Source organism: Musca domestica, unplaced genomic scaffold (assembly GCF_030504385.1).
Source record: "Musca domestica strain aabys unplaced genomic scaffold, Musca_domestica.polishedcontigs.V.1.1 2, whole genome shotgun sequence".
Classification (NCBI taxonomy): domain Eukaryota; kingdom Metazoa; phylum Arthropoda; class Insecta; order Diptera; family Muscidae; genus Musca; species Musca domestica.
The window spans coordinates 11,960,761-11,985,337 of NW_026712249.1; the positions used below are offsets into that span (position 1 = coordinate 11,960,761).

General features: G+C 36.4%; 1 protein-coding gene across 1 annotated transcript in view; it reads left to right on the plus strand.

Annotated features, from left to right (window-relative positions):
• LOC101900009 (segmentation protein Runt) overlaps positions 1-24,577 on the plus strand; it is a 114,384-nt gene that overhangs the window by 46,799 nt on the left and 43,008 nt on the right. Inside the window, exon 3 of the mRNA XM_005176988.3 lies at positions 12,751-12,951. Coding sequence (XP_005177045.1) covers positions 12,751-12,951 — 201 coding nt within the window. The remainder of the gene's footprint in view (positions 1-12,750; positions 12,952-24,577) is intronic.

Sequence of the window (24,577 nt, forward strand, 5' to 3'; positions counted from 1 at the left end):
AGGGTGTACTAAAGCCTTGGGCAGGCAAACATTTTGGCCGCAGCCCTTGGACATTTCAACAGGACTCAGCACCATCGCACTCAGCACGCGCCAACCAAGAAAGGTTACAAAATGGGGTTCCCCGCTTCATTTCCAGCGCACAACGGCCACCAAAATCTACGGATACCAATCCGTCGAACTATTTTGTCTGGAGTATTTTGGAAAGCAAGGTTGGCACTAAAAAATACCAAAGTATCGATCACCTCAAGCATGCGCTTCGCCGGCAATGGGCCAAAATACCGCAGAGCAACATTCGGGCAGTGTGTTACGGTTTTATTGGCCGTTTGAAGGTCATAATTCGAGCCAAAGGTGACAAATTCGAACAAATCTAAACCTATTCTAAAATTTGATGAAATTTCCAACATTTTTTGCTTCAATAAAATTAAAATAAAAAAAATAAAAATTAGGGCGTTTGACTTTGTTGCAGTTTTTTTTATCTCACCCTGAACATATTTACTTATGTCCACAATATTGTTCATATTGAACATAATTTAAATTTGACAGATTTTCATTGGACTGAAGGAAATTTCAATTTTATTATTACAAAAAAAAAAAAAAAACATTATTTAATAAAAATATAAAGAAAACCTAGGGTAAGTGTGAATAGGTTCGGCATGTCCCAGTAGTCGGCACTTTTTATTTTTAAGCCCAAATAAATGAAACTATTATAACTAAATGTATTTTGTTTACTTCAAATATATTGTCAGCTATCTTTGTGCACAATTTCGCTAAGAAAAAATGATTTATTCTAATAAAAATTAAATGTTTGTCTGTGAAGGTCCTCAACAATCCATATTCTTAAGAGAAGTACAATAACGACGTCAGTTTAACTAAACAAAAATATTATATTTTACTGAATTAATTTATTATTATTATTAATTATTCTTACAAAAAAATTGGTATGCCGACTGCTGGAAAATGCCATACCGACAATTGGCAAGTGGTGCCGACTACTGGCAAAAAAGCATTGTTTTAATACAACTTCAAATTTATGAAATTTAATAAAAAGTTGTTAAAACTTTATTTATTATTGCAAAAACTATACAAAATTTCGAATCTGAATAAATTAACTTTGTAATAATTGAAAAGTTCCACTCAGAATGGTGAGCGATTAAAAACGCGAAAATCCCTAAAAGTGCCGACTACTGGTACACTTACCCTATAATAACATGCCAAAAGTGGACCCACCGGAATTTTTTTCTAGCCAAATATTTTATATAATATGGATCTTAAAAATAAATTTAATATTAATATTATTATCCTTTAAAAAAAATCGGTTTACGACCCACATCACATATGACAAAATGCGAATTTAAAGTTTTAAAAACTTCCTTTATAAAATTTCTAAAATGCTTGTTTTTAACACCTTTCTCCATAGCCGCTGTCATTGCCAGTGACAGCAATGACAAATAAGAGCGTAAATAAATTTTCCTCATCTCTGTGAACTATGAAGTCTGAAATCATAAACTTCCCTCAACAAAACACAGAGAAAAAAAATACGCAGAGTTTATGACATTATAAAACTGAACTGTGAAACATCAAAAAAGTTAAAGGAAATGAAAGTTTACTGCCACGACAACAATCTCCTTGTTGTTGTTGTTTAGCTCACTAAACGTAAAAAAATTGTTGTTGTTGTGGGGAAACATAAATGGAGTCTACTCCATATTTATATTCTTATGTTGTCGTCGTCGTTCACTTTTGAGTCATGACCCTCAACGTCAAAAACTGGAACGTGTGCAAAATGGCAAAACGGAACTCTATAACGGATAAAGGGGAAATGTGAAAATGGAGACAGGGTTTTATAAAAATGCGTTGAAGCAACATGCTATGGTTTGCCACATTTGTCGTACAGCGTTAGAAACTGGTTTGAATACAAAAAGCTTGTCAATGACAGAAGGCAAATAAATGTGTGGAGTGTTTAAATAGAGTACCTCCTTCGGGTAACGGCAATAAGGTCTTCATATAAAGGGTTATATTCCATATAGAAGACCACAAGGTCTTCTACTCTAGAAGACCAAAAGGTATCCTTCTCTAGAAGACCACAAGGTCTTCTACTACAGAAGACCACAAGGGTTCTACTACAGAAGACCACAAGGTCTTCTACTATAGAAGACCACAAGGTCTTCTACTATAGAAGACTACAAGGTCTTCTACTATAGAAGACTACAAGGTCTTCTACTATAGAAGACTACAAGGTCTTCTACTATAGAAGACCACATGATCTTCTACCACAGAAGATCTCAAGGTCTTCTACCACAGAAGATCTCAGGGTCTTCTTCTATAGAAGACCTCAGGGTCTTCTTCTATAGAAGACCTCAGGGTCTTCTACCACAGAAGATCTCAGGGTCTTCTTTTATAGAAGACCACAAGGTCTTCTACCACAGGAGACCTCAGCGCTTTTTCTAAAGAAGACCTCAGGGTCTTCTTCTACACCACAAGGTCTTCTACCACAGAAGACCTCAGGGTCTTCTTCTATAGAAGACCTCAGGGTCTTCTTCTATAGAAGACCTCAGGGTCTTCTTCTATAGAAGACCTCAGGGTCTTCTTCTATAGAAGACCTCAGGGTCTTCTTCTATAGAAGACCTCAGGGTCTTCTTCTATAGAAGACCTCAGGGTCTTCTTCTATAGAAGACCTCAGGGTCTTCTTCTATAGAAGACCTCAGGGTCTTCTTCTATAGAAGACCTCAGGGTCTTCTTCTATAGAAGACCTCAGGGTCTTCTTCTATAGAAGACCTCAGGGTCTTCTTGTATAGAAGACCTCAGGGTCTTCTTGTATAGAAGACCTCAGGGTCTTCTTGTATAGAAGACCTCAGGGTCTTCTTGTATAGAAGACCTCAGGGTCTTCTTCTATAGAAGACCTCAGGGTCTTATTCTATAGAAGACCTCAGGGTCTTCTTCTATAGAAGACCTCAGGGTCTTCTTCTATAGAAGACCTCAGGGTCTTCTTCTATAGAAGACCTCAGGGTCTTCTTCTATAGAAGACCTCAGGGTCTTCTTCTATAGAAGACCTCAGGGACTTCTTCTATAGAAGACATCAGGGTCTTATTCTCTAGAAGACCTCAGGATCTTCTTGTATAGAAGACCTCAGGGTCTTCTTGTATAGAAGACCTCAGGGTCTTCTTGTATAGAAGACCTCAGGGTCTTCTTCTATAGAAGACCTCAGGGTCTTATTCTATAGAAGACCTCAGGGTCTTCTTCTATAGAAGACCTTAGGGTCTTCTTCTATAGAAGACCTCAGGGTCTTCTTCTATAGAAGACCTCAGAGTCTTCTTCTATAGAAGACCTCAGGGTCTTCTTCTATAGAAGACCTCAGGGTCTTCTTCTATAGAAGACCTCAGGGTCTTCTTCTATAGAAGACCTCAGAGTCTTCTTCTATAGAAGACCTCAGGGTCTTCTTTTATAGAAGACCTCAGGGTCTTCTTCTATAGAAGACCTCAGGGTTTTATTCTATAGAAGACCTCAGGGTCTTCTTGTATAGAAGACCTCAGGGTCTTCTTGTATAGAAGACCTCAGGGTCTTCTTCTATAGAAGACCTCAGGGTCTTCTTCTATAGAAGACCTCAGGGTCTTGTTGTATAGAAGACCTCAGGGTCTTCTTGTATAGAAGACCTCAGGGTCTTCTTGTATAGAAGACCTCAGGGTCTTCTCGTATAGAAGACCTCAGGGTCTTCTTGTATAGAAGACCTCAGGGTCTTCTTGTATAGAAGACCTCAGGGTCTTCTTGTATAGAAGACCTCAGGGTCTTCTTGTATAGAAGACCTCAGGGTCTTCTTATATAGAAGACCTCAGGGTCTTCTTGTATAGTAGACCTCAGGGTCTTCTTGTATAGAAGACCTCAGGGTCTTCTTGTATAGAAGACCTCAGGGTCTTCTTGTATAGAAGACCTCAGGGTCTTCTTGTATAGAAGACCTCAGGGTCTTCTTGTATGGAAGACCTCAGGGTCTTCTTGTATAGAAGACCTCAGGGTCTTCTTGTATAGAAGACCTCAGGGACTTCTTGTATAGAAGACCTCAGGGTCTTCTTGTATAGAAGACCTCAGGGTCTTCTTCTACCATAGAAGACCACAAGGTTTCAATAGAAGACCACAGGGTCTTCTTCGATAGAAGACCACATGAACTTCTTTCATAGAAGACCACAATGTCTTCTTCCATAGAAGACCACAAGGTCTTCTTCCATAGAAGACCACAAGGTCTTCTACTACAGAAGACCATAAGGTCTTCTACGAGGTCTTCTACTATAGAAGACCACAAGGTCTTCTACTATAGAAGACCACAAGGTCTTCTACTATAGAAGACCACAAGGTCTTCTACTATAGAAGACCACAAGGCCTTCTACTATAGAAGACCACAAGGTCTTCTACTATAGTAGACCATAAGGTCTTCTACTATAGGAGACCACATGGTCTTCTACTGTAGGAGACCACAAGGTCTTCTACTATAGGAGACCACAAGGTCTTCTACCATAGAAGACCACAAGGTCTTCCACTATAGAAGACCACAAGGTCTTCCACTATAGAAGACCACAAGGTCTTCCACTATAGAAGACCACAAGGTCTTCCACTATAGAAGACCACAAGATCTTTTTCTATAGAAGACCACAAGATCACCCCAAGGTCTTCTTCGATAGAAGGTCTTCTTCTTTCATTTCCATCCACCACTTTTCAACATCCTCTACACCACATTTGTTTCCCCGCCCCTTTTCATAAACCCCGCACAGAGCAACAGTGTTTCTGACTTAATAATGACTTTATAACAACGACACCCAACGCCTTAGGCCTTCAAATAAATAAACGGATATTAGATATTACACAACAACCTACAAATATGGCTAACTCACAAAATGTTATGCAGAAAGAGGGTGGGGAGGAAGACCTTTGTTAAACAATTCCAACATGCGTTTGTTTCATAAATTTTTGAAGTTATTAAAATTTTACACAAGATTTTCCTTCTCCCACAGTTGTGGATATTTTTTCCCTTGTTTGAATTGTTTTTTTTTTTCATTTCTGGGTAGAGTTGGAGAGTTTCGCTAAAAGGGTTGTAATGGTCTCTAGACAAATAATTCATAAAATGTCACTGCAAATGCCAAAAAATGTAAACACAGAACTCCAGTAGCGGGAATAGTGGCAACAAATAAAGAAGGCAATGATTTGCAATGCCGCGCTTTACAACAGCAGCAACAACAATGTAAATAAATAGAAGATTTGTGGAAAAATAGACAAGGGAATCGGAGAAGCAGTGGGAAATTCAAGATTTGATTTTAAAACAAAAAAATAAAAAAAATTGCTTTTAAAGGCAAAGTTTGATACTTGCAAAGAGGCAACTTTGGAAGAAAGCCGCGTCTATAGGAAATTTTTTTCTCAGGCTCCCTGAGGACAAGATTTTCTATAGGAAATTTTTTCCTCAGGCTCCCTGAGGACAAGATTTTCTATAGGAAATTTTTTCCTCAGGTTCCCTGAGGACAAGATTTTCTACAGGAAATTTTTTCCTCAGGTTCCCTGAGGACAAGATTTTCTACAGGAAATTTTTTCCTAAGGTTCCCTGAGGACAAGATTTTCTACAGGAAATCTTTTCCTCAGGTTCCCTGAGGACAAGATTTTCTACAGGAAATTTTTTCCTCAGGTTCCCTGAGGACAAGATTTTCTACAGGAAATTTTTTCCTCAGGTTCCCTGAGGACAAGATTTTCTATAGGAAATTTTTTCCTCAGGTTTCCTGAGGACAAGATTTTCTATAGGAAATTTTTTCCTCAGGTTCCCTGAGGACAAGATTTTCTATAGGAAATTTTTTCCTCAGGTTCCCTGAGGACAAGATTTTCTATAGGAAATTTTTTCCTCAGGTTCCCTGAGGACAAGATTTTCTATAGGAAATTTTTTCCTCAGGTTCCCTGAGGACAAGATTTTCTATAGGAAATTTTTTCCTCAGGTTCCCTGAGGACAAGATTTTCTATAGGAAATTTTTTCCTCAGGTTCCCTGAGGACAAGATTTTCTATAGGAAATTTTTTCCTCAGGTTCCCTGAGGACAAGATTTTCTATAGGAAATTTTTTCCTCAGGTTCCCTGAGGACAAGATTTTCTATAGGAAATTTTTTCCTCAGGTTCCCTGAGGACAAGATTTTCTATAGGAAATTTTCTCCTCAGGTTCCCTGAGGACAAGATTTTCTATAGGAAATTTTTTCCTCAGGTTCCCTGAGGACAAGATTTTCTATAGGAAATTTTTTCCTCAGGTTCCCTGAGGACAAGATTTTCTATAGGAAATTTTTTCCTCAGGTTCCCTGAGGACAAGATTTTCTATAGGAAATTTTTTCCTCAGGTTCCCTGAGGACAAGATTTTCTATAGGAAATTTTTTCCTCAGGTTCCCTGAGGACAAGATTTTCTATAGGAAATTTTTTCCTCAGGTTCCCTGAGGACAAGATTTTCTATAGGAAATTTTTTCCTCAGGTTCCCTGAGGACAAGATTTTCTATAGGAAATTTTTTCCTCAGGCACCCCAGAGGATACGATTTTCAATAGGAAATTTTTTTCTCAGGCTCCCCAGAGGATAAGATTTTCAATAGGAAATTTTTTCGCAGGCTCCCCAGAGGACAAGTTTTCCTATGGAAAAATTCTTCCACGGTTTTCTTTTCCTTCCCTAGAAGATCTTGTGGTCTTCTCTTGTAGAGGACCTTGTGGTAAAAGACCTTGTGGTCTTCTATTGTACAATACCTTTTTTGAAAATCCCTTCCCAATGTTCATAATAATCTATTTAGCAAAGAGAACAAACTTTAAACATAAAAATTAAATTAAACGAGTCATGGTTTTTAGTTAACAAGCAACGCCATACCACTTGAATTTAGCACGCCTACTCATTAATTTGGCGAGCAGACAAACAAACTTAGCGACCGACGCACAGACATGGAATGCTTGGAAACATTCGACTTAAGAAGGAGAAAACATTGGCGTTAATCTTCAAAACAGACATTCAAATGTACACGAGAACAACGCCATGGCGAAATATAAACTCGCCCACTGCCTGCCTCCGCGCCACTTCTCCTCGCCCAACCACCCTCCGCTTACTTCTTGCGTACACAACGGGAAAACACACAAATGGATACAAATTTGTTTCAAAAGACAATTTTTGCAACGAACCAAGAAAACCAACAAAATTCTAATGAAACTTTTTTAATTATGCACGGCAACAACAACAACAACAACAAAATAACAACGGCGACAAGACCAACGAAATGGAACGACAACAGTCAAACAGGCCATAACAACACCCCAGACCATAAGGACCATGAGTGGGTGGTTGGGGAGAAGGGGGCCTCGCACAAGATTTAATGGCACTTGGTGATCTCTTTACATTTTTACATGTGACTCCTTCTTGGAGATGTTCTCGTGGCATCCTTGTTAGGCATTACTGGCGGCAATTTACACCATAGCCGGATAGCAGTAAAGTCCACAGCAGACAAATAAATCTGTCGCCATTAACGCCAAGATTTGCAAAAAAATACCAACTTAAGGAAGTTGAATGAATTTCCACATTAAGTCACAACACACACGCATTCCTTCTGTTTTGGGTCCCTTTGAGGATGATCCCTTTTGTTGTTTTCGGGTGAGAAATGCCTAATGTCAACACACTTTGTAAAAGTTTTTTTTTCCATTTTTTTTTTTTTTTTTGAAAATATCCTTTACGCGCCATGATAATTGTTTTACTTTTGAGTCTCCTTTGTCGTCGTGGTAAAGATGTGAAAACAAGGATACAAATTATCTCCAAGTTTTCTGGAGGAATTTCCATTAATAGTGCAATTAAGTAATGTTTGTCACAATAACAACATGACAGTAATGGGTTGTATTAAGCGGAATGGGTTACTTTTTCTTGGCTTGGGATAGACATGGACAAACTTCTTCCTAAGAAACAAATATCGGTTCACAACCACCTGGGCAGAAGACATGAAAAAATTGGATTTTAAGGAATTTCATCAAATTTGAAATCTGAATTTCAAAAAAGGAAGTTTGAAAAAAAAAAATTAGAAGGACCTACGGACAAAAGTTCGTTCTCAGGATCAGATTCTGAGGATGCGTTTTTCCGGATCTGTTTCACCTGAGGATGAGAAGACCATACATAAGGTCTACTACTATAGAAGACCACAAGGTCTTCAACTGGAGAAGGCCAAGTTATTCTATAAAATACCACAAGGTCTTCTACAGTAGATGACCCCAAGATCTTCTACTAAGGACCCCAAGATCTTCTACTAAGGAAGACCACAAGTTCTACTATAGAAGACGCCAAAGTCTTCTACTTTAGAAGACCACTAGGATGAGATTTTCTATAGAAAAGATTTTCCTCAGTCTCCTATTTTCTATAGAAAAGGTCTTCCTTAGGCTCCCTAAAGACAATGTTTCCTATAGAAAATTTTTCCGAATTTTTCTATAGAAATATTTTTCTCAGGTTCCCCGAGGAAGAAGGAAATTAGGAAATTTTCTATAGGAAAAAAAGATTTCTTAAAGCTCCCTGAGGGCATGCGTTTCGATGGGAAATGAGGACAGCATTCTTTATAGAAAATTTTTTCCTCAGGCTTCCTGAGGACAAGATTTTCTCTAGGAAATTTTCTTCTCAGGCTCCCTGAGGACAAGATTTTCTATAGGAAATTTTTTCCTCAGGCTCCATTAGGATAAGATTTTTTATAGGAAATTTTTTTCCTCAAACTTCCTGTGGAGAAGATTTTCGAAGGGAAATTTTTTCACAGGCTTCCTGGCGACAAGATTTCCTATAGGAAAATTTCTCCTCAGGCTCCCTGAGGATAAGATTTTTTATAGGAAATTTTTTCCTCAGGGCCTTTGAGGTCAAGATTTTCTATTCGAAATTTTCTTCGTCAGGCTCCCTGAGGATAAGATTTTCTATGGGAAAATTTTTCCTCAGGCTACCTGAGAACAAGATTTTCTATGGGAAATTTTTCATCAGGCTCCCCTGAGTACAAGATTTCTTATAGGAAATTTTCATCAGGCTCCCTGAGGACAAGATTTTCTATAGAAAAATTTTTCCTCAGTCTCCCTGAGGATGGGATTTTCTATAGGAAATTTTTTCCTCAGGCTCCCTGAGGATGGGATTTTCTATAGGAAATTTTTTCCTCAGGCTCCCTGAGGATGGGATTTTCTATAGGAAATTTTTTCCTCAGGCTCCCTGAGGATGGGATTTTCTATAGAAAATTTTTTCCTCAGGCTCCCTGAGGATGGGATTTTCTATAGGAAATTTTTTCCTCAGGCTTCCTGAGGACAAGATTTCCTATAGGAAATTTTTTCCTCAGGCTTCCTGAGGACAAGATTTTCTATAGGAAATTTTTTCCTCAGGCTCCCTGAGGATGGGATTTTCTATAGAAATTTTTTTCCTCAGGCTCCCTGAGGATGGGATTTTCTATAGAAATTTTTTTCCTCAGGCTCCCTGAGGATGGGATTTTCTATAGAAATTGTTTCCTCAGGCTCCCTAAGAATGGAATTTTCTATAGAAATTTTTTCCTCAGGCTCCCTAAGAATGGGATTTTTTATGAAAAAATTCTCTTCATGGTAGGAAATTTTTCATCTCCATAAGAACAAGAGTTTCTATTGGGAATTTTCCTTCAGGCTCTCTGAGGACAAGATTTTCTATAGGATTTTTTTCCTCAGCCTCCCCGAGAACGAAGTTTTCTATAGAAACATTTTCCTAAGGCTACTTTAGGACGAAGAAAAATTCTTCCTCCTCAGTTCCACCTGAAGATGAGATTTTCTACAGAAAATTTCGTCCTTCTTAGTTTCACCTGAGGATGATATTTTCTATGGAAATTCATTTGTCCTCAATTCATCTGAGATTCGATTTTCTAAAAAAAATAGTCCTTAGTTTCATCTGGGGATGGGATTTTCAACAGAAAATCTTACGTCCTCCTCAGATTCACCTGATGATGAAATCTTCGTTTTTCTTTCATTTCCCGTTGTTTTTTTCCACTTTCACCCTTTGTCATTTTACTTCATTTAATTCCATGCGAATTTTTGCCTCATCTTTATTAGCAAATATCAATTTAACAAATATTCCAATTCATGGAGTTATGAAATTCTTTAGTCACACTTTTCATATATCCGTTGTGGTGTTCAAACAGGGCGGGGAGGGAGGTGACGTTGTGCTTAGAAACCATGGGTAGTTATTCAGGAGCAACACCATTGCCATATTTATAACCGAAAGGATGCTGTGTCTATAAATTTTGCACAATTATGACAACTCACTCTTGGTTGTGCGACGAATACGCATCGCGCCACAAAAGTATAGAAATGAAATCGCAATTCATGCTATGAAAACAAGCCATGGGTATTAGGGTGTAATGGTACGCATAATTCTATGTAAAAGTCATTTTTTTTATTGTCGAACTAATTTTAATGACAGAGATAAGTAGGAAATAGCTGGCGCGAGGGATTTCGATTTGGTTAAGAACACTATATTGATTTCTCTCCCACCTAATATCCCTGCCTCGAAGGTAATACTATCTTCCCCAAATTGGAGCTCCTGTCAGAAGAGTAAATATTTTCATTTACTAGATCTTCATTTGAAAATTGGCAAAATTTTATATGAATTGAAATGAAATGTGGCCATCGAATAAAGCGTCGGAACACAAAACTTTCAATCTTCAAATAGAAATGGCGGTATCCCCGCTCATGTGTATCCTTTCATTAGGATATGCGTGTTTTTCCAGTTAAAGAATGGATACTTTCACGAAGGGGGTGGGGGCGGTTTATTGTGTCAGCATTCCACTGGGGAATCCATGAAGCCAACGAACGAACGAATAAAATCACGTTTTAGTTGCATACTCCGTTTTGGGCACAGCACACAACTTTCCACCAATATTTTCGTTCCAGCAGCAGCAGCAGCCGGCCAGTCAGTTTATTTGTGCATTTTAGAATTTGTATGTGGTCGCGGAGTGGTGGGGGAGGGGGGCAGGTCAGAGTGAAAGATTGCAAAATATTTTATAGTGTCTATAAAGCCACAGACAAACACACACACTCACTCACCTATGATGTTGCGCTTTGGGCCCGCAGCGGTCGTGAGAAATAGAAAATCCATAAATTCATAAAATAATTGCAAAAAGAACGGCACCATGGCACACTCATTTATAATATTTGCAATTTGCAAGGGAAAAGCGGGGTGGTACGATAAGCTTTGGGAAATAAATATTCAATGAAAAAATTTGAGACTGAGGCGAGAAATTTTCTATAGAAAATCCCTGGCCTCAGGGAAGACTGAGGCGAGAAATTTTTTATAGAAAATCCCTGGCCTCAGGGAAGACTGAGGTGAGAAATTTTCTATAGAAAATCTTTGGCCTCAGGGGGAAACTGAGGACAGGGATTTTCTATAGAAAATTTCTCGCCTCATAAATTTTTCTATAGCAAATCTCTGCGCCTCAGGGGCAACTAAGGCCAGAAAATTTTCTATAGAAAATCTCTGACCTCAGAAGCAACTGAAGCTCTAAATTTTCTATAGAAAATCTCTGGCCTCAGCGGCAACTGAGGCCCTAAATTTTCTATAGAAAATCTCTGGCATAGAAATATTCTACAGAAAATTTCTGCCTCAGTGGTGACTGAGACTGAGGCTCATCGGGAGCCTGAGAGATAATGTATATATAGAAAATCTATGCCCTCAGTGGAGACTGAGGCTCCTCAGGGAGCCGGAGGAAAATTTCCTATAGAAAATTTCGTCCTCGGGGAGCCTGAGAAAAAAAAATGCCATAGAAAATCCCGTCCTCGGGGAACATGAGAAAATTTTTCTATAGAAAACCTAGTCCTCAGGAAGCCTGAGGATAATTTTTCTATAGAAGATCTTGTCCTCAGGCAGCCTGAGACTAGAAATTTGCTATAGAAAATCTCGTTCTCAGGGATCTCAGAGGAAACTGAGGATGAAGAAATTTTCTATTGAACATAAAAATCTTGTCTTCAGGGAACCTGAGGAAAAATTTCCTATAGAAAATCTTGTCCTCAGAGAGCCTGAGGAAAAAATTTCCTATAGAAAATCTTGTCCTCAGAGAGCCTGAGGAAAAAATTTCCTATAAAAAATCTTGTCCTCAGAGAGCCTGAGGAAAAAATTTCCTATAGAAAATCTTATCCTCAGAAAGCCTGAGAAATAAATTTCCTATAGAAAATATTGTTCTCAGGGAGCCTGAGGAAAAATTTCCTATAAAAAATCTTCTCCTCAGAGAGCCTGTGGAAAAAATTTCCTATAGAAAATCTTGTCCTCAGAGAGCCTGAGGAAAAAATTTCCTATAGAAAATCTTGTCCTCAGAGAGCCTGAGGAAAAAATTTCCTATAGAAAATCTTGTCCTCAGAGAGCCTGAGAAAAAAATTTCCAAGAAAATCTTGTTCTCAGGGAGCCTGAGAAAAAAATTTTCTATGGATAATATCTTCCTCAGGGAGGCTGAGGAAAATTTTTTATAGAAAACTTCGTTCTCAGGTGGTACACTGAGGAAAATAAATGTTTGGGCCAATACCCGTCCTTCCTGATTTTCCCAACCACCCCATGCGGCATATCTTATTTCATGGAAAATTCACGAAAAATTAATATTAGCTCAGCTTGGCAATATAATTCCAATTAGCCTGCATATAGCACTCACATATAAATTTCAGTATTTGTTGTTACTTTTGTTGTTGTAGTTGTTGGCGACCTTTAATTAGAACACTGTGCCCTGGCTATTATTAATGTTTTTAATTTTTTCGCTTTTTTCCAGGTAAAAGTTTCACACTGAGCATTGTGATTTCCACGAATCCAATACAAATTGCCACGTACAATAAAGCCATTAAAGTCACAGTGGATGGTCCGAGGGAGCCACGCTCGAAAATACGACATCCCGGCTTTCATCCATTTGCCTTTGGGCCGCAGCGATTCGGCCCAGATCCTCTTATGGGCGGTTTACCGTTTAAATTACCCGGTAAGTAGAAAATTCGCTCGAAACGAAAAATAAAAATGTGAGCGCTTATTATTTGCCGTAGCAACAGTTGAATGTTGAGCTGCAGAGGAGGTGGCATTACAACGGCAGAGGAGATTAAAAAAATCGCACAACAGTAACAACTCCCCGCATTGGGCAAAGGCATAACAACATTTCCACAAGCATGGGGTTGCTGTCATTCGACAGGAATATGAATATATGGCCTTGTTCGCCATCATCAGCATCCTCAGCCGCGATATCATCGTTAGTATCATTACGCCGAGAGGCTTTTGTTCGTTGTAATATTTGTTTCCGACCGACCAACCATCCATTGCCAGGATTTCATATGTATGTGGTGGCTTGCTAGTTTTCTGTTACTTTTTTTTGTCTTTCTCAGTAAATCAATCGTCCTTACCAGAACATTACAACAACAACGAAAAAGAATACATCCAACATAAAATCGGATTCAATTCGTCATCACTGCCTTTGGCCGCTATCACGGCAATGTGATATTTGCGTGGTAGAATGTGTGCCTGGTATTATGGCATTTTATGATTGTCATGATTGAGCTTCTTTTATGCCAATCAATTTCAATCAAATCTGTTGACGTGTATCATGACAGGATTTACAAAATTTCCATGTTCCATGTTGTCCTCCTTCCTCCCCCCTCCCAAAGCACATTTTCAATGCGGCTAAGTAGTGTTTTATTTTCGGGGAGGCCGTTGATATGGAAAATCAAAATTTCTTTTATTGCGGCTTTTGGGCATTATCACAATTTTTGATTGGCGGCATTTAAATATGATTGTTATAATCGGAGGATGGAGAAGGGGAAAGGTAAATGGAATCATTTTAACTGGATATTACAAGGTTTTATAAAAAAAATAAAAAATTCCAAAAATTTATAGTTCGGTTATGACTTGAAGAGTGCTCTAATGTTTTGCTCCCTATAGCCTCTTAAAATATGAGAGAGCTTTTTAGCCAATTGTATCGTAGCCGGTTGTTACGAAAAGCACAAAACGAAACTAAATTTTGTCCTAATTTTTTTTGAGGGAACGGATAACGCTGGAATCCTCAATTTAGAAATAACAATTACCGTTGCAGTTTCGGATTGGGATATGGAGATAGTTTTGAAAAATTATAATAATTAATTAATTAGGTCGTATCCTAAAATTTGGAATTAAAATTACTGTCGGAATGTAGGATTGGAATATACAGGTAGATTTGGAGATGTGTACTTATATGTACTAAATTTGGTACAATTTGAATTTGGGCGTACTAAGAGAGGTGGTATGCTGAAATTTGAAAAAAAAAATGATTATGTTGAAGTATACGCTTGGGGTATGTTGCCAATTGTGAAAATTTGTACTTATGTGTACTAAATTTGGTGCAATTTGGAATTGTGTGAACCGATGGGGATCCCGAAATTTGAAATTAAATTTACTATTAAAGTTTAGGAATGGGGATGTGAAGGCAGTTTTCGAAATGTGTACCTATGTACACGAAAAGAACTAAATGGTACTAAATTTGGTACAATTTTGATTGCATAGAGTTCGTATCCTAAAATTTGGAATTAAAATTACTGTTGGAATGTAGGATAGGAATATGGAGATAGATTTGGAAATGTGTACTTATATGTACTAAAATGTACTAAATTTGGTACAATTTGAATTTGGGCGTACTATAAGAGGTGGTATCCTGAAATTTTGAAAAAAAAGGATTATATTGGAGTATACACTTGGGGTATGTTGGCAATTTTGGAAATTTGCACTTATGTGTGAAACGATAGGGATCCCGAAATTTGAAGTTAAATTTAAATGGCTTCGGACAAATGGCTTAAAAATGACAGCAGTCTGAGGTTGGTTGCAGTTTTTTCATCTCACCCTGTAAAATGTCAATATTTCAGCACTATTCGTTCATACTACACCAAATTTAGTATTATTTAGAACTTTTCGTACAACTGTACTACACATTTCCTAGACTACCTCCATGTCTCAATCCCAGATACAAACACATACCTCAATATCAAATTTTGGGATACCAGCTCCATCCAATACCAAATATAGTACGACTTAGTACTTTTCGAACAAGTGTAGTATACATTTCCAATACCACCTTAATTTCGTAACCAAAGCCACCGACCGTGGCACAAATATCACATTTCCTTGACTACCTTCATATATCAATCCCAGATACCAACAGATACCTCCATATCAATTTTCGTGATACCAGCTCCATCCCTTCACCCAATACAAAATATAGTACGACATAGTAATTTTCGAACACATATAGTACACATTTCCAATACCACCTTATTTCCTTAATCAAAGCCACCGACAGTGGCACAAATATCAAATTTCAGGTTTTCGGCTCTATTTTTTTACCCAATACCAAATTTAGTACTATTAAGTACTTTTCGTACAATTATAGTTCAAATTTCCAAACCACTTCCATACCACCACTTCCATATGCCAATTCCAGATTCCAACTGAGACCTCAATATCAAATTTGACGATTCCAGCCCTATCCCTTCACACAATAACGAATTTAGTCCCATTCAGTATTTTTCTTACAAATATGGTACAATTTTTCAAAACCACCTCCGTATCTCAATTACAGATACCAACAGGCACCTCAATATCAAATTTCAGCATTTCAGTCCTACCCCTTCAGTCAATAACAAATGTAGTACCATTTAGTAATCTCGCACAATTATAGTACACATTTCCTAAACCGCCTCCATATCTCGATTCCAGATACCAACTGAGATCTCAATATCAAATTTGACGATTCCAGCCATATCCCTTCGCCAATAATTAATTACTTTTCGTACAAATAATGGACGGATTTCCAAATCTACGCTAAATCTCAAACACAGATGCCACCTGAATCTAATATCTTCTAAATATAAGATTTCAGACCATTAATTCTATCTCTTCACCCAATACCAAACATAGTACTATTTAGTACTTTTCGTACAATTTTACTTTACATTTCCCAAGCCACCTTTATATGTCCAGGCTACACATGAACTAATACCAAATTTAAGATATCAATACTATTTGTTCGCCCAATTCCAGATTGTACCAAATATAGTACTTTTCGTGCACTTGTAGTATACATTTCCAAAATCACCTCTTCATCACAAATTTACAACTAACAGGGATCCCAATACCAAATCTTTGAAATTCCAGCTTCGTACGTTCAGCCTAAAACGGTTCCAAATTTAGTACCATTTAGTACAGCTCGCACACTTAGTACTGATTTCCGAAACCTCCTTCCTTCCGAAACATACTTTCCAGACTTGATTCTCAAACCTAATTTTAAGTTTTTAGTACAATTTTAGAAATTTTCGTAACCTTAAAGTTCGAATTTCCAAAAACCCTTTGGTCCATCTATCCTGCACTCCATCAGTGACCCTCATTCCAAATTTCAAATTCTAGACCATTCCGTTTGTCCAATACAAAGTATAACATTTTTGGTACATTTTAGTATATTTCGTACCCTTTTTAGTATGAATTTCCAAAAGGATAAAATACCTACGAGCCAAGACTGAACCTCTTGCAAAATTTTAAGATTCTAGCTTTTGCCATCTGGGAGTTGTATTCGGTACCATAAAACTTCATCCCAACCTTAAGCGTTACAAATTCATTTACAAAAAATTTGTTTATTATTAAATTCACGCCTCGTTTGGCAAATTGAATTGAATTAAATAATTTAAAATTTCTCAATAGCTTTCGGTGACTTTAACAACAAGCAACGTTCTGCTGTATCTGTATGTGTGTGTGTGCCTCTGCTGCCTAATGACAAAGACATTTGGTGACATAAATAAAATATGAAGTCAAAATATGTTTCATTCAGCAGCGGCACCCCTTTGGCAAGAGAGTCTTCCCAAACGATTCCCGTTTTCCATTGCCGATTTATGTTGTCGTTGTTGTTGTAGACACATTGAGCGCCCATTAAATGCCATGTGTTACCTCAGCGACCTTTCGAAAAATTCTTGTTTTTTTTTTTTAATTGAACTGAATTTAACTTTTGTAAGTACGTTAAGATGTATAGCAGTACACACAGAGGGATACATAAGTACATACATAAATACAATACAGCAATACAATAAGTCCTGACAGCGAAATAAGAGCAGTGCCAAGCGGAGTTATTGAAATACAAACAACCCCGTTTACGAATAACCTTGCTGCCACTTTGCACAGTAGAAAAATACAAATTTATGTAAATTTGGTTCTTAAAAGGGGAGGATGATGGGAAGGGGGTATGTGGAGGACAGTGGTTTTGAAACCTATAAAAAAAGCAAAAAAAAATGGAAAATTATTTTAGATAGCTTTTAGGTGTCGTTTTCAGTTACCAAATGCGGCCCTCGTAAAAGATGTCATAGTTCTAGCTTCTACAAATAAAACATAGCTCCTTTTTTAAATTCTTCGCACCCTGAACGCTCGAATTTTAAAATTTGAAATTCCAACTGTTACTATTTGCTCCAAAATAGTGTCGTGCCATTTTGTGCCTCTTAGTAATTTTCGTACTCTAATCATACAGATATTCAAAATCTGGCCCACTGAGTCAAGAATAATCATCGTAGGTCCTATTTCTTAGAGATACCCCAAAATATAAAGCCGTACTATTTAGAACTTTTTTTAAAATTTTAGATTTATCTCCTCTTTTCTCACTAGAAGGGGCTGTCATATCAATGTATGTAAAAGAGCAGTGAAAGAAACTGACTGACTGACTGACTGACTGACTGACTGAATGAAGCTAAAATATTGACAATTTTACACGACATCCAATATTGGTGCGTAGGTGTGTGATATGGCTGGGTTTTTTGGAAATCCGTAAAAAAAAGTTAAAAAGCAGTAAGTTCGGCCGGGTCGAACTTTGAATACCCTCCACCATTTGGAACGAATTTGGAAATTTTAAAAAAATATAATCCTTAAAAAATTCTGTTAAATTTTAAAAATACTGAATATTGCCGTTATATTGGGGTCTATACGACGTTGGCCTACATAGGCATTGTTTGCCATTAGCCATTACCATATTCAAATTCGAAACTTGAAATAAACGGTGAATAATGTGGCTAAAATCATCAAAATATCGTATATAGGGAGGTACCATTATATCGGACCTGGACCAGCATAGACAATTTTCTGTCACAGGCTATAGCATCCATTACTAACGTCAAATACGATATCTCAAATAATTTCAGTGGGTATTGTACCAAAACTCGTCAAAATACCGAATATAGGGAGGTACTGATATATGAGGCCTATACGAAGACCTGGACCTGCATAGACATTTTTCTGTCACAGACTGTAGTTCCTATTACGAACTCTAAATACGTAATTTGAAACTCTTCCGGTGAATAATGGCGCTAAAATCATCAAAATACCGAATATAGGGAGATACCGTTATATGGGGGCTATACGAAGACGTAGACCTGCCCAGATAATTTTCTGTCATAGGCTGTAGTATCCATTTCGAACTTCAAATACCAAATTTGAAACAATTCCGGTGAATAATGTCGCTAAAATCATCAAAATACCGAATATCGGGAGGTACCGTTATAGGGGGGCTATATGAAAACGTGGACCTACATGGCCCAGGTGTGCAAAATTTTAGCCTATCCCAATTCGTTCAAAAGATAGCGTGATTACAACAGACAGACAGACGGAAATGGCTAAATCGTCTTAGAATTTTGAGCTGATCAAGAATATATATACTTTGTTGGGTCTGACATGAGTATTTCGAGGAGTTACAAACAGAATGACAAAGTTAATATACCCTCCATAGTATGGTGGAGGGTATAAAAGGTACCAGAAAGTACTAAAAATTGAATACTTTGCATTAAACAGAATGAGCCAGAATTCTAAAATTCGTAATTAGAGTAACTGATGGTGTGCAGGAGATATTCACCAAAAGTGTTTTTGGAAAGTCGAACTTTAAGGTTACGAAAAGTTCGAATATTGTACTAAACTTCAAAAATAGTACCATTTGCTATTATGTGAATAAATATATAGCTAAAAAATTAAAATTTGGTATGAGATTCAAGGCTGGAAAGTAAGTTTGATTTATGAAGATGGTTTTGGCAAAGTGTACTAAATGTGCAAACTGTACTAAACGGTACTAAAATTGGAGAAGTTTGGTTTAGGGTGAACGGATGAAACTGGAAGTTGGAAATTTTATATTTGGGTTCCTATAGGTGGAAGGTTTGTGACTAAGAGGTGATTTTCTGAATGTGTACCACAAGTGTACGAAAAGTACGAATAAGTACTATATTTGGTATTGGTTGAAAAAATAGAGATAAAATTCCGAAATTTGATATTTAGATTACTGTTGGTACCTGTATTTGAGAACAGGTTAGGAAATGCGTCATATATTTATATAAGTACTAAATGGTACTAAATTTAGTACTACTAAAATAAATTGAGATATGAAAATGGGTTTGGAAATGTGTACTAAAAGCTCACGAAAAGTACAGTACGTTTTTGGTACAATTTGGTATTGGGTGCACAGATAGTGCTTGAAATCTAAAATCTGCACATATGGAGGATGTTTCGGAAATGTCTCCTATGTTCACACGAAAAGTACAAAATGGTACTAAGTTTGGTATTGGGTGATGGGATATAGAAAAAAATTCTGAGAATTTGATATTTATGTTACTGATGGTATCTACTTTTGAGATTTGGTGGTGGTGTGGAATTGCGCCCTATATTTGTACGAAATGTACTAAATGGTACTAAATTAGATATACGGTGAAGGGATAGTACTGGAATATTTAAATTGGTATGGGATCTCTGTTGGCATCTGCAGTTGAGATCTAGAGGTGGTTTTGGAAATATGCCCTATATTTGTACGAAAAATACAGAATGGTACTATATTTGGTATAGGGTGAAGGGATTTAGATACAATTTTGAAATTAAAATTAATTATGGTATTTGTGTTTGAAATTTGGCGATGGTTTGGAAATATGTCCTATATATGTATGAAAAGTAATAATGAGATATGAGGGCGATTTTTGAAACGTGTACTACAAGTTCACGAAAAATAGTAAATAGTACCATATTTGGGACAATTGTACTCATGTGGTACTGGGTGAAAGGATAAATATAAAATTCTTAAATTTGATATTTCGATTACTGATGGTATCTGTGTTCGGCGTTGTTTGACAATAGGTCATATATTTGTAGCAAAAGTACTAAATAGTACTAAATTTGGTATTAGTTGAAGGAGTAAAGCTAGAATCTTAAAATTTCATATTGTGACATCTGTTGACATTGAAATTGAGAAATGGGGTGGTTGTGGAAATGTGTACAATATTTGTACGAGAAGTACTAAATGGTACTAAATTTGGTTTTTGGGGAAGGTGTAGAGTTGGAATCCTCAAATTTTATATTGAGATCTCTGTTGGTATCTAGAATTGAGTTATGGAAGTGGTTTTAGAAATGTGTACTATAAGTATACGGAAAATACTAAATAGTACTAAATTAGGTAATGGCGGAAATTACAGAGCTGAAATCTTGAAATATAATATTAAGGTCGCTGTTGGTATCTGAGGTTAAGATATTCGAAATGTGTACCATAATTGTGGGAAAAGTACTAAACAGAACTATATTTGGTAATGGGCGAAGGAAAAAAGCTGGAATCAAGAATTTTGATATGAATGTCACTGTTGGTGTCTGTAATTGAGAGAAGTAGCTGGATTTGGATATGCGCCCTATAATTGTACTATATGGTATTAAATTTAGTAAAGGGATCAATTACATGAGTACTATAATTATACTAAATGGTACTAAATTTGGTAATGAAAAAAAAAAAAGAAAACAGAGCTGAAATATTAAAATTTGATATTAAGGTCACTGTTGTTATCTGAGGTTGAGATATGGAAATTGTTTTGAAAATGCGTACCATAATTGTACGAAAAGTACTTAGCAGTACTAAATTTGGTATTCGGTGAAGGAATAGAGCTGAAATCCTCAAATTTGATATTGAGGTCCCTGTTGGTATCTGGAATTGAGATATGGGCGTGGTTTTCGGAAATATGTGCTACAATTGCACGAAATGTACTAAATAGTACTAAATTTGGTAAAGGGAGAAATTACAGAGCTGAAATCCTGGAATTTTATATTAAAGTCTCTGTTGGTATCTGAGGTTGAGATATCAATATTGTTTTGTATCGTACTGTAATTGTACAGAAAGTACTAAATGTTACTAAATTTGGCATTGAGGGAATGTATAGAGCTAAAATCCCGAAATTTAATATTGAATGATGAGGTCACTGTTGGTTTCTGGTTTTACATATGGAGACGTTGAAATAATTTTGTACAGAAAAATTGGGTGTGGGTCCATTATGCAATTGTTTTACTAATATCCTCCTCGGTAAACTTCAAAATTAAAGACTTTGAAGACTTTATAGTGAAAAGGAAAACATTTTCCAATTATTCTATCCAACAAGGAAAAAACTGGAATAATAAACGAAACCTTGAAAATCTGCAGTTTGAGTACTAAAAAGGCCTGACATGAAACTCTTGGAAGAAATCTAAAATTTTTTGGTGGACTTTTCGCTTACCAAGTAGCGGGCACTTGATATTTCTTAATATTTAGTTTTAATAAAAACAAATAAAAGTACTTAAGTAAAAATTAACCAATTGCTGCTAATTCGTAACCACTGTGCATTTTCCTTTGAAAACATCGAACTTCTCAAATTGTACACCATTAACAACAAAGTATAATTTGGTGTTAACTAGAGCCTTAAAAATCATCGTCATCGTGCACGTCATCATCACCAACATCATCATCGTCGTCCTTGTCATTACCGTCACCATCATCACAGTTACCACGTGCCTTCTCTTCCTTTTGAAATGTTGTGCAAACATCTGTTTACTGCTGTTGCATCGCGTTATCAACCCTTATGGCAATTCCAGTTTTTCGCTTTTTTTTGTTTTGACTTCACTGCTGCTCGCAAGGAATCATTTGAGCAGCCTAAACGTTTATGTCACACAAAATTCAATCCAATTTATCAGTCAGTCTTAAAAACTCTTTGTCTTCATCATCATCATCATTATAAAGTAGTAAATTGGCGCAGCTACTGTTTGAGCTTCTGTCCTGTTCACCCCTGATGGTGAGCGCAAGTTCCTGTTTGCTATTTTCACTGCTGATATTCCTGGGTAATAATTGTTTCTCAAAAGGATTAAATGTTTTAAAGGATTTAAAGTAATTCAAAATGATTAAATTAATTATTTTGTAGTGCATAGAAAGAAATATAAAAGAGCAACCTGCACATTGTTGTTCGAAAGTATTCAACAGTTTTTTATTCCTTTTATAAGGTTTTAGATTATAAAAAGGCTGCTCATAAGGTAAAGATAGGTTTTTACATACCTTCGAGGTTTTTCTTCGTTTTAAGTTATAAGTCCACAAATTTGGATCAGATAGTCCTTGAAACTATTTCCTTAAGTAATTTTGGCCTGAAAGTGCCCCGAAGTACTTCATGAATACAAAACTGTCGAAATGTTCTTGAAAATATTTTATTAAAAAATACATGAATTTTAGTCAGAATGCTTTGAAAACTCTCTGAAAGTCCTGGAATATTTTTCTTTAGGAAATTCACCAGTTGAGCTAATAGTTCTTGAAAATATTTCCTTTAAGAATTTAGGTTTCAAAGTCATATTTCCTTGAGGAGTTCAGGAATTTAGGTGTAAAAGTCATTACAAAATTCTCATATTAGTCCTAAAATTAGGTCAGAAAAAATAGTAAGCAGTCCACAAATTAAGTTAGAAATCTATTGAACTGTTTCCTTAAAGTATCCACTATTTAGGTCTAAACAATTCTTCTAAATATTTCCTTTAGAAGTCCACAATTTTAGGTCAAAAAGTCCTTGGGAACATTCGCTTAAATTAACAGCGAACTTAGGGCAGAAAATCCTCGAAAATATTCTCTCTCCATTAATTAAAAAAAAATGAATGAAAGTCATAAACAATTTCTCTCGAAAAATTAGCGGATCTCGTATCATAAGAAGTTCTTTGAACAAGTCACAAGGCCTTTGAAAAAAAAAAAATATCTTGAAATTTTACTTTTGAAATCCATGAACTAAGGGCAGAAAGTCCTTGCAAATATTTCCTTAAGAAAACTATGCCTTTAGATCTAAAGTCCTTGCAAATATTTCCATAAGGAATCCACCAATTTATGCCAGAAGTCTCTGTGAAGATTCCGTTAAAGTAATTAAGAAACTTGGAGCAAAATTTGTTTTAAAACACTTCCTCAATCAATTCACGAATTAATGTCTGAAAGTCCATGCTAATATCTTCCTTAAGCACTCCCCGAATTAAGGTCAAAAAGACTTTAATGACATTTCGCTAAAGAATTCATGAATTTAGATCTGAACGTCCTTGAAAAAATGTTTTAAAAAACTGTGAAAAATGTGAAAGTCTGTGAAAATCACCTTAAAAATATACGGTTTTGTGTCTGAATATCTTTGAAGACTTCCCTTAAAGAAAAGTAGCAGTTAGATCTTTAGAAGTAATCACTAATTAATATAAAAAAGTTTTTGACAGTTAAAAAAGTTTTTTTCTTAAGAAGTTCTAGCATCTAGGTTTTTCCAAATTCGGGTCTGAAAATTTCATTCAAAAAGATTTCTAACAGCATCCACAAATGTAGGCCTGAAAGTCATTAAAAAGTTCTCCGGAAAATCCAAAAATTTCGGACATTTCTTTAAAAAATGAAAAAAATAAAGTTTCTGGACCTTGGTTAAAAAGTTCTTGAGTTCCACAAAAATATGCCAAAAAGTCTTTGAAAATTTTTATTTAAAAGGTTCACGAACTTATAGCTGAAAGTTCGTAAAACCCCCTTCAAGCATCCTAAATAATTCCAGGGATTTCCTTCTGAAAGTCATTGAAATTGAGATTTCCTTAAAAATCTTAGGAATAGGAGATTTTTGAATAGCTTTCCTTATAAAGACTATGAATTTACATCACACAATCTTTGAAAATATTCTCTAAAAAATTTCCAAATTCGGGTCTGAAAAATCCCTCAAGAAATTTCCCTAAATCATCTAAAAATTTAGGCCTGACCGTTTTTAATAGATTCTTTGGAAAAATTCACGAATTTCGGATATTTCTTAAGAAATATGAACAAAAATAATTACAAATTGAGTTCTGAAAACTCGTCTCGCCACTCGTCCGACAGCTGTTAAAATTATTTCAGGGACAGCTCATTATATTGTTTACAAGCGTACAAAAGCATTTTGGTGAGAATTTTCCAGAGATTTTCCGCGTCGCAGTGGCCGAAAAATGTCTCGTGAGTTGAATATTCCATTCGGTAAATATTGAAAAAGAAATTAGACTCAATAGAGCTAAAGAGTTGCTTCGCTTGGCCGAAAGTGGTGAACTGCCGAATTTGGTTTTCTCCGATGAGAAAACATTCGTTGTCCAGCAATTTGTAAACAAATGAAATGATCGTGGTTACTTGTCAAAGAGGTCAGCTGAAAATGTGCACCTTCGGTTGGCCACCAGAACTCAAGCGCCGGCCATGGTGATGGTGTGGGCCGCCATAACAGCCGATGGTCACTCTCCGCTCGTATTAATCGACCGTGGCATTAAAATAAATGCCGAATATTATCGCAAATATATTCTGG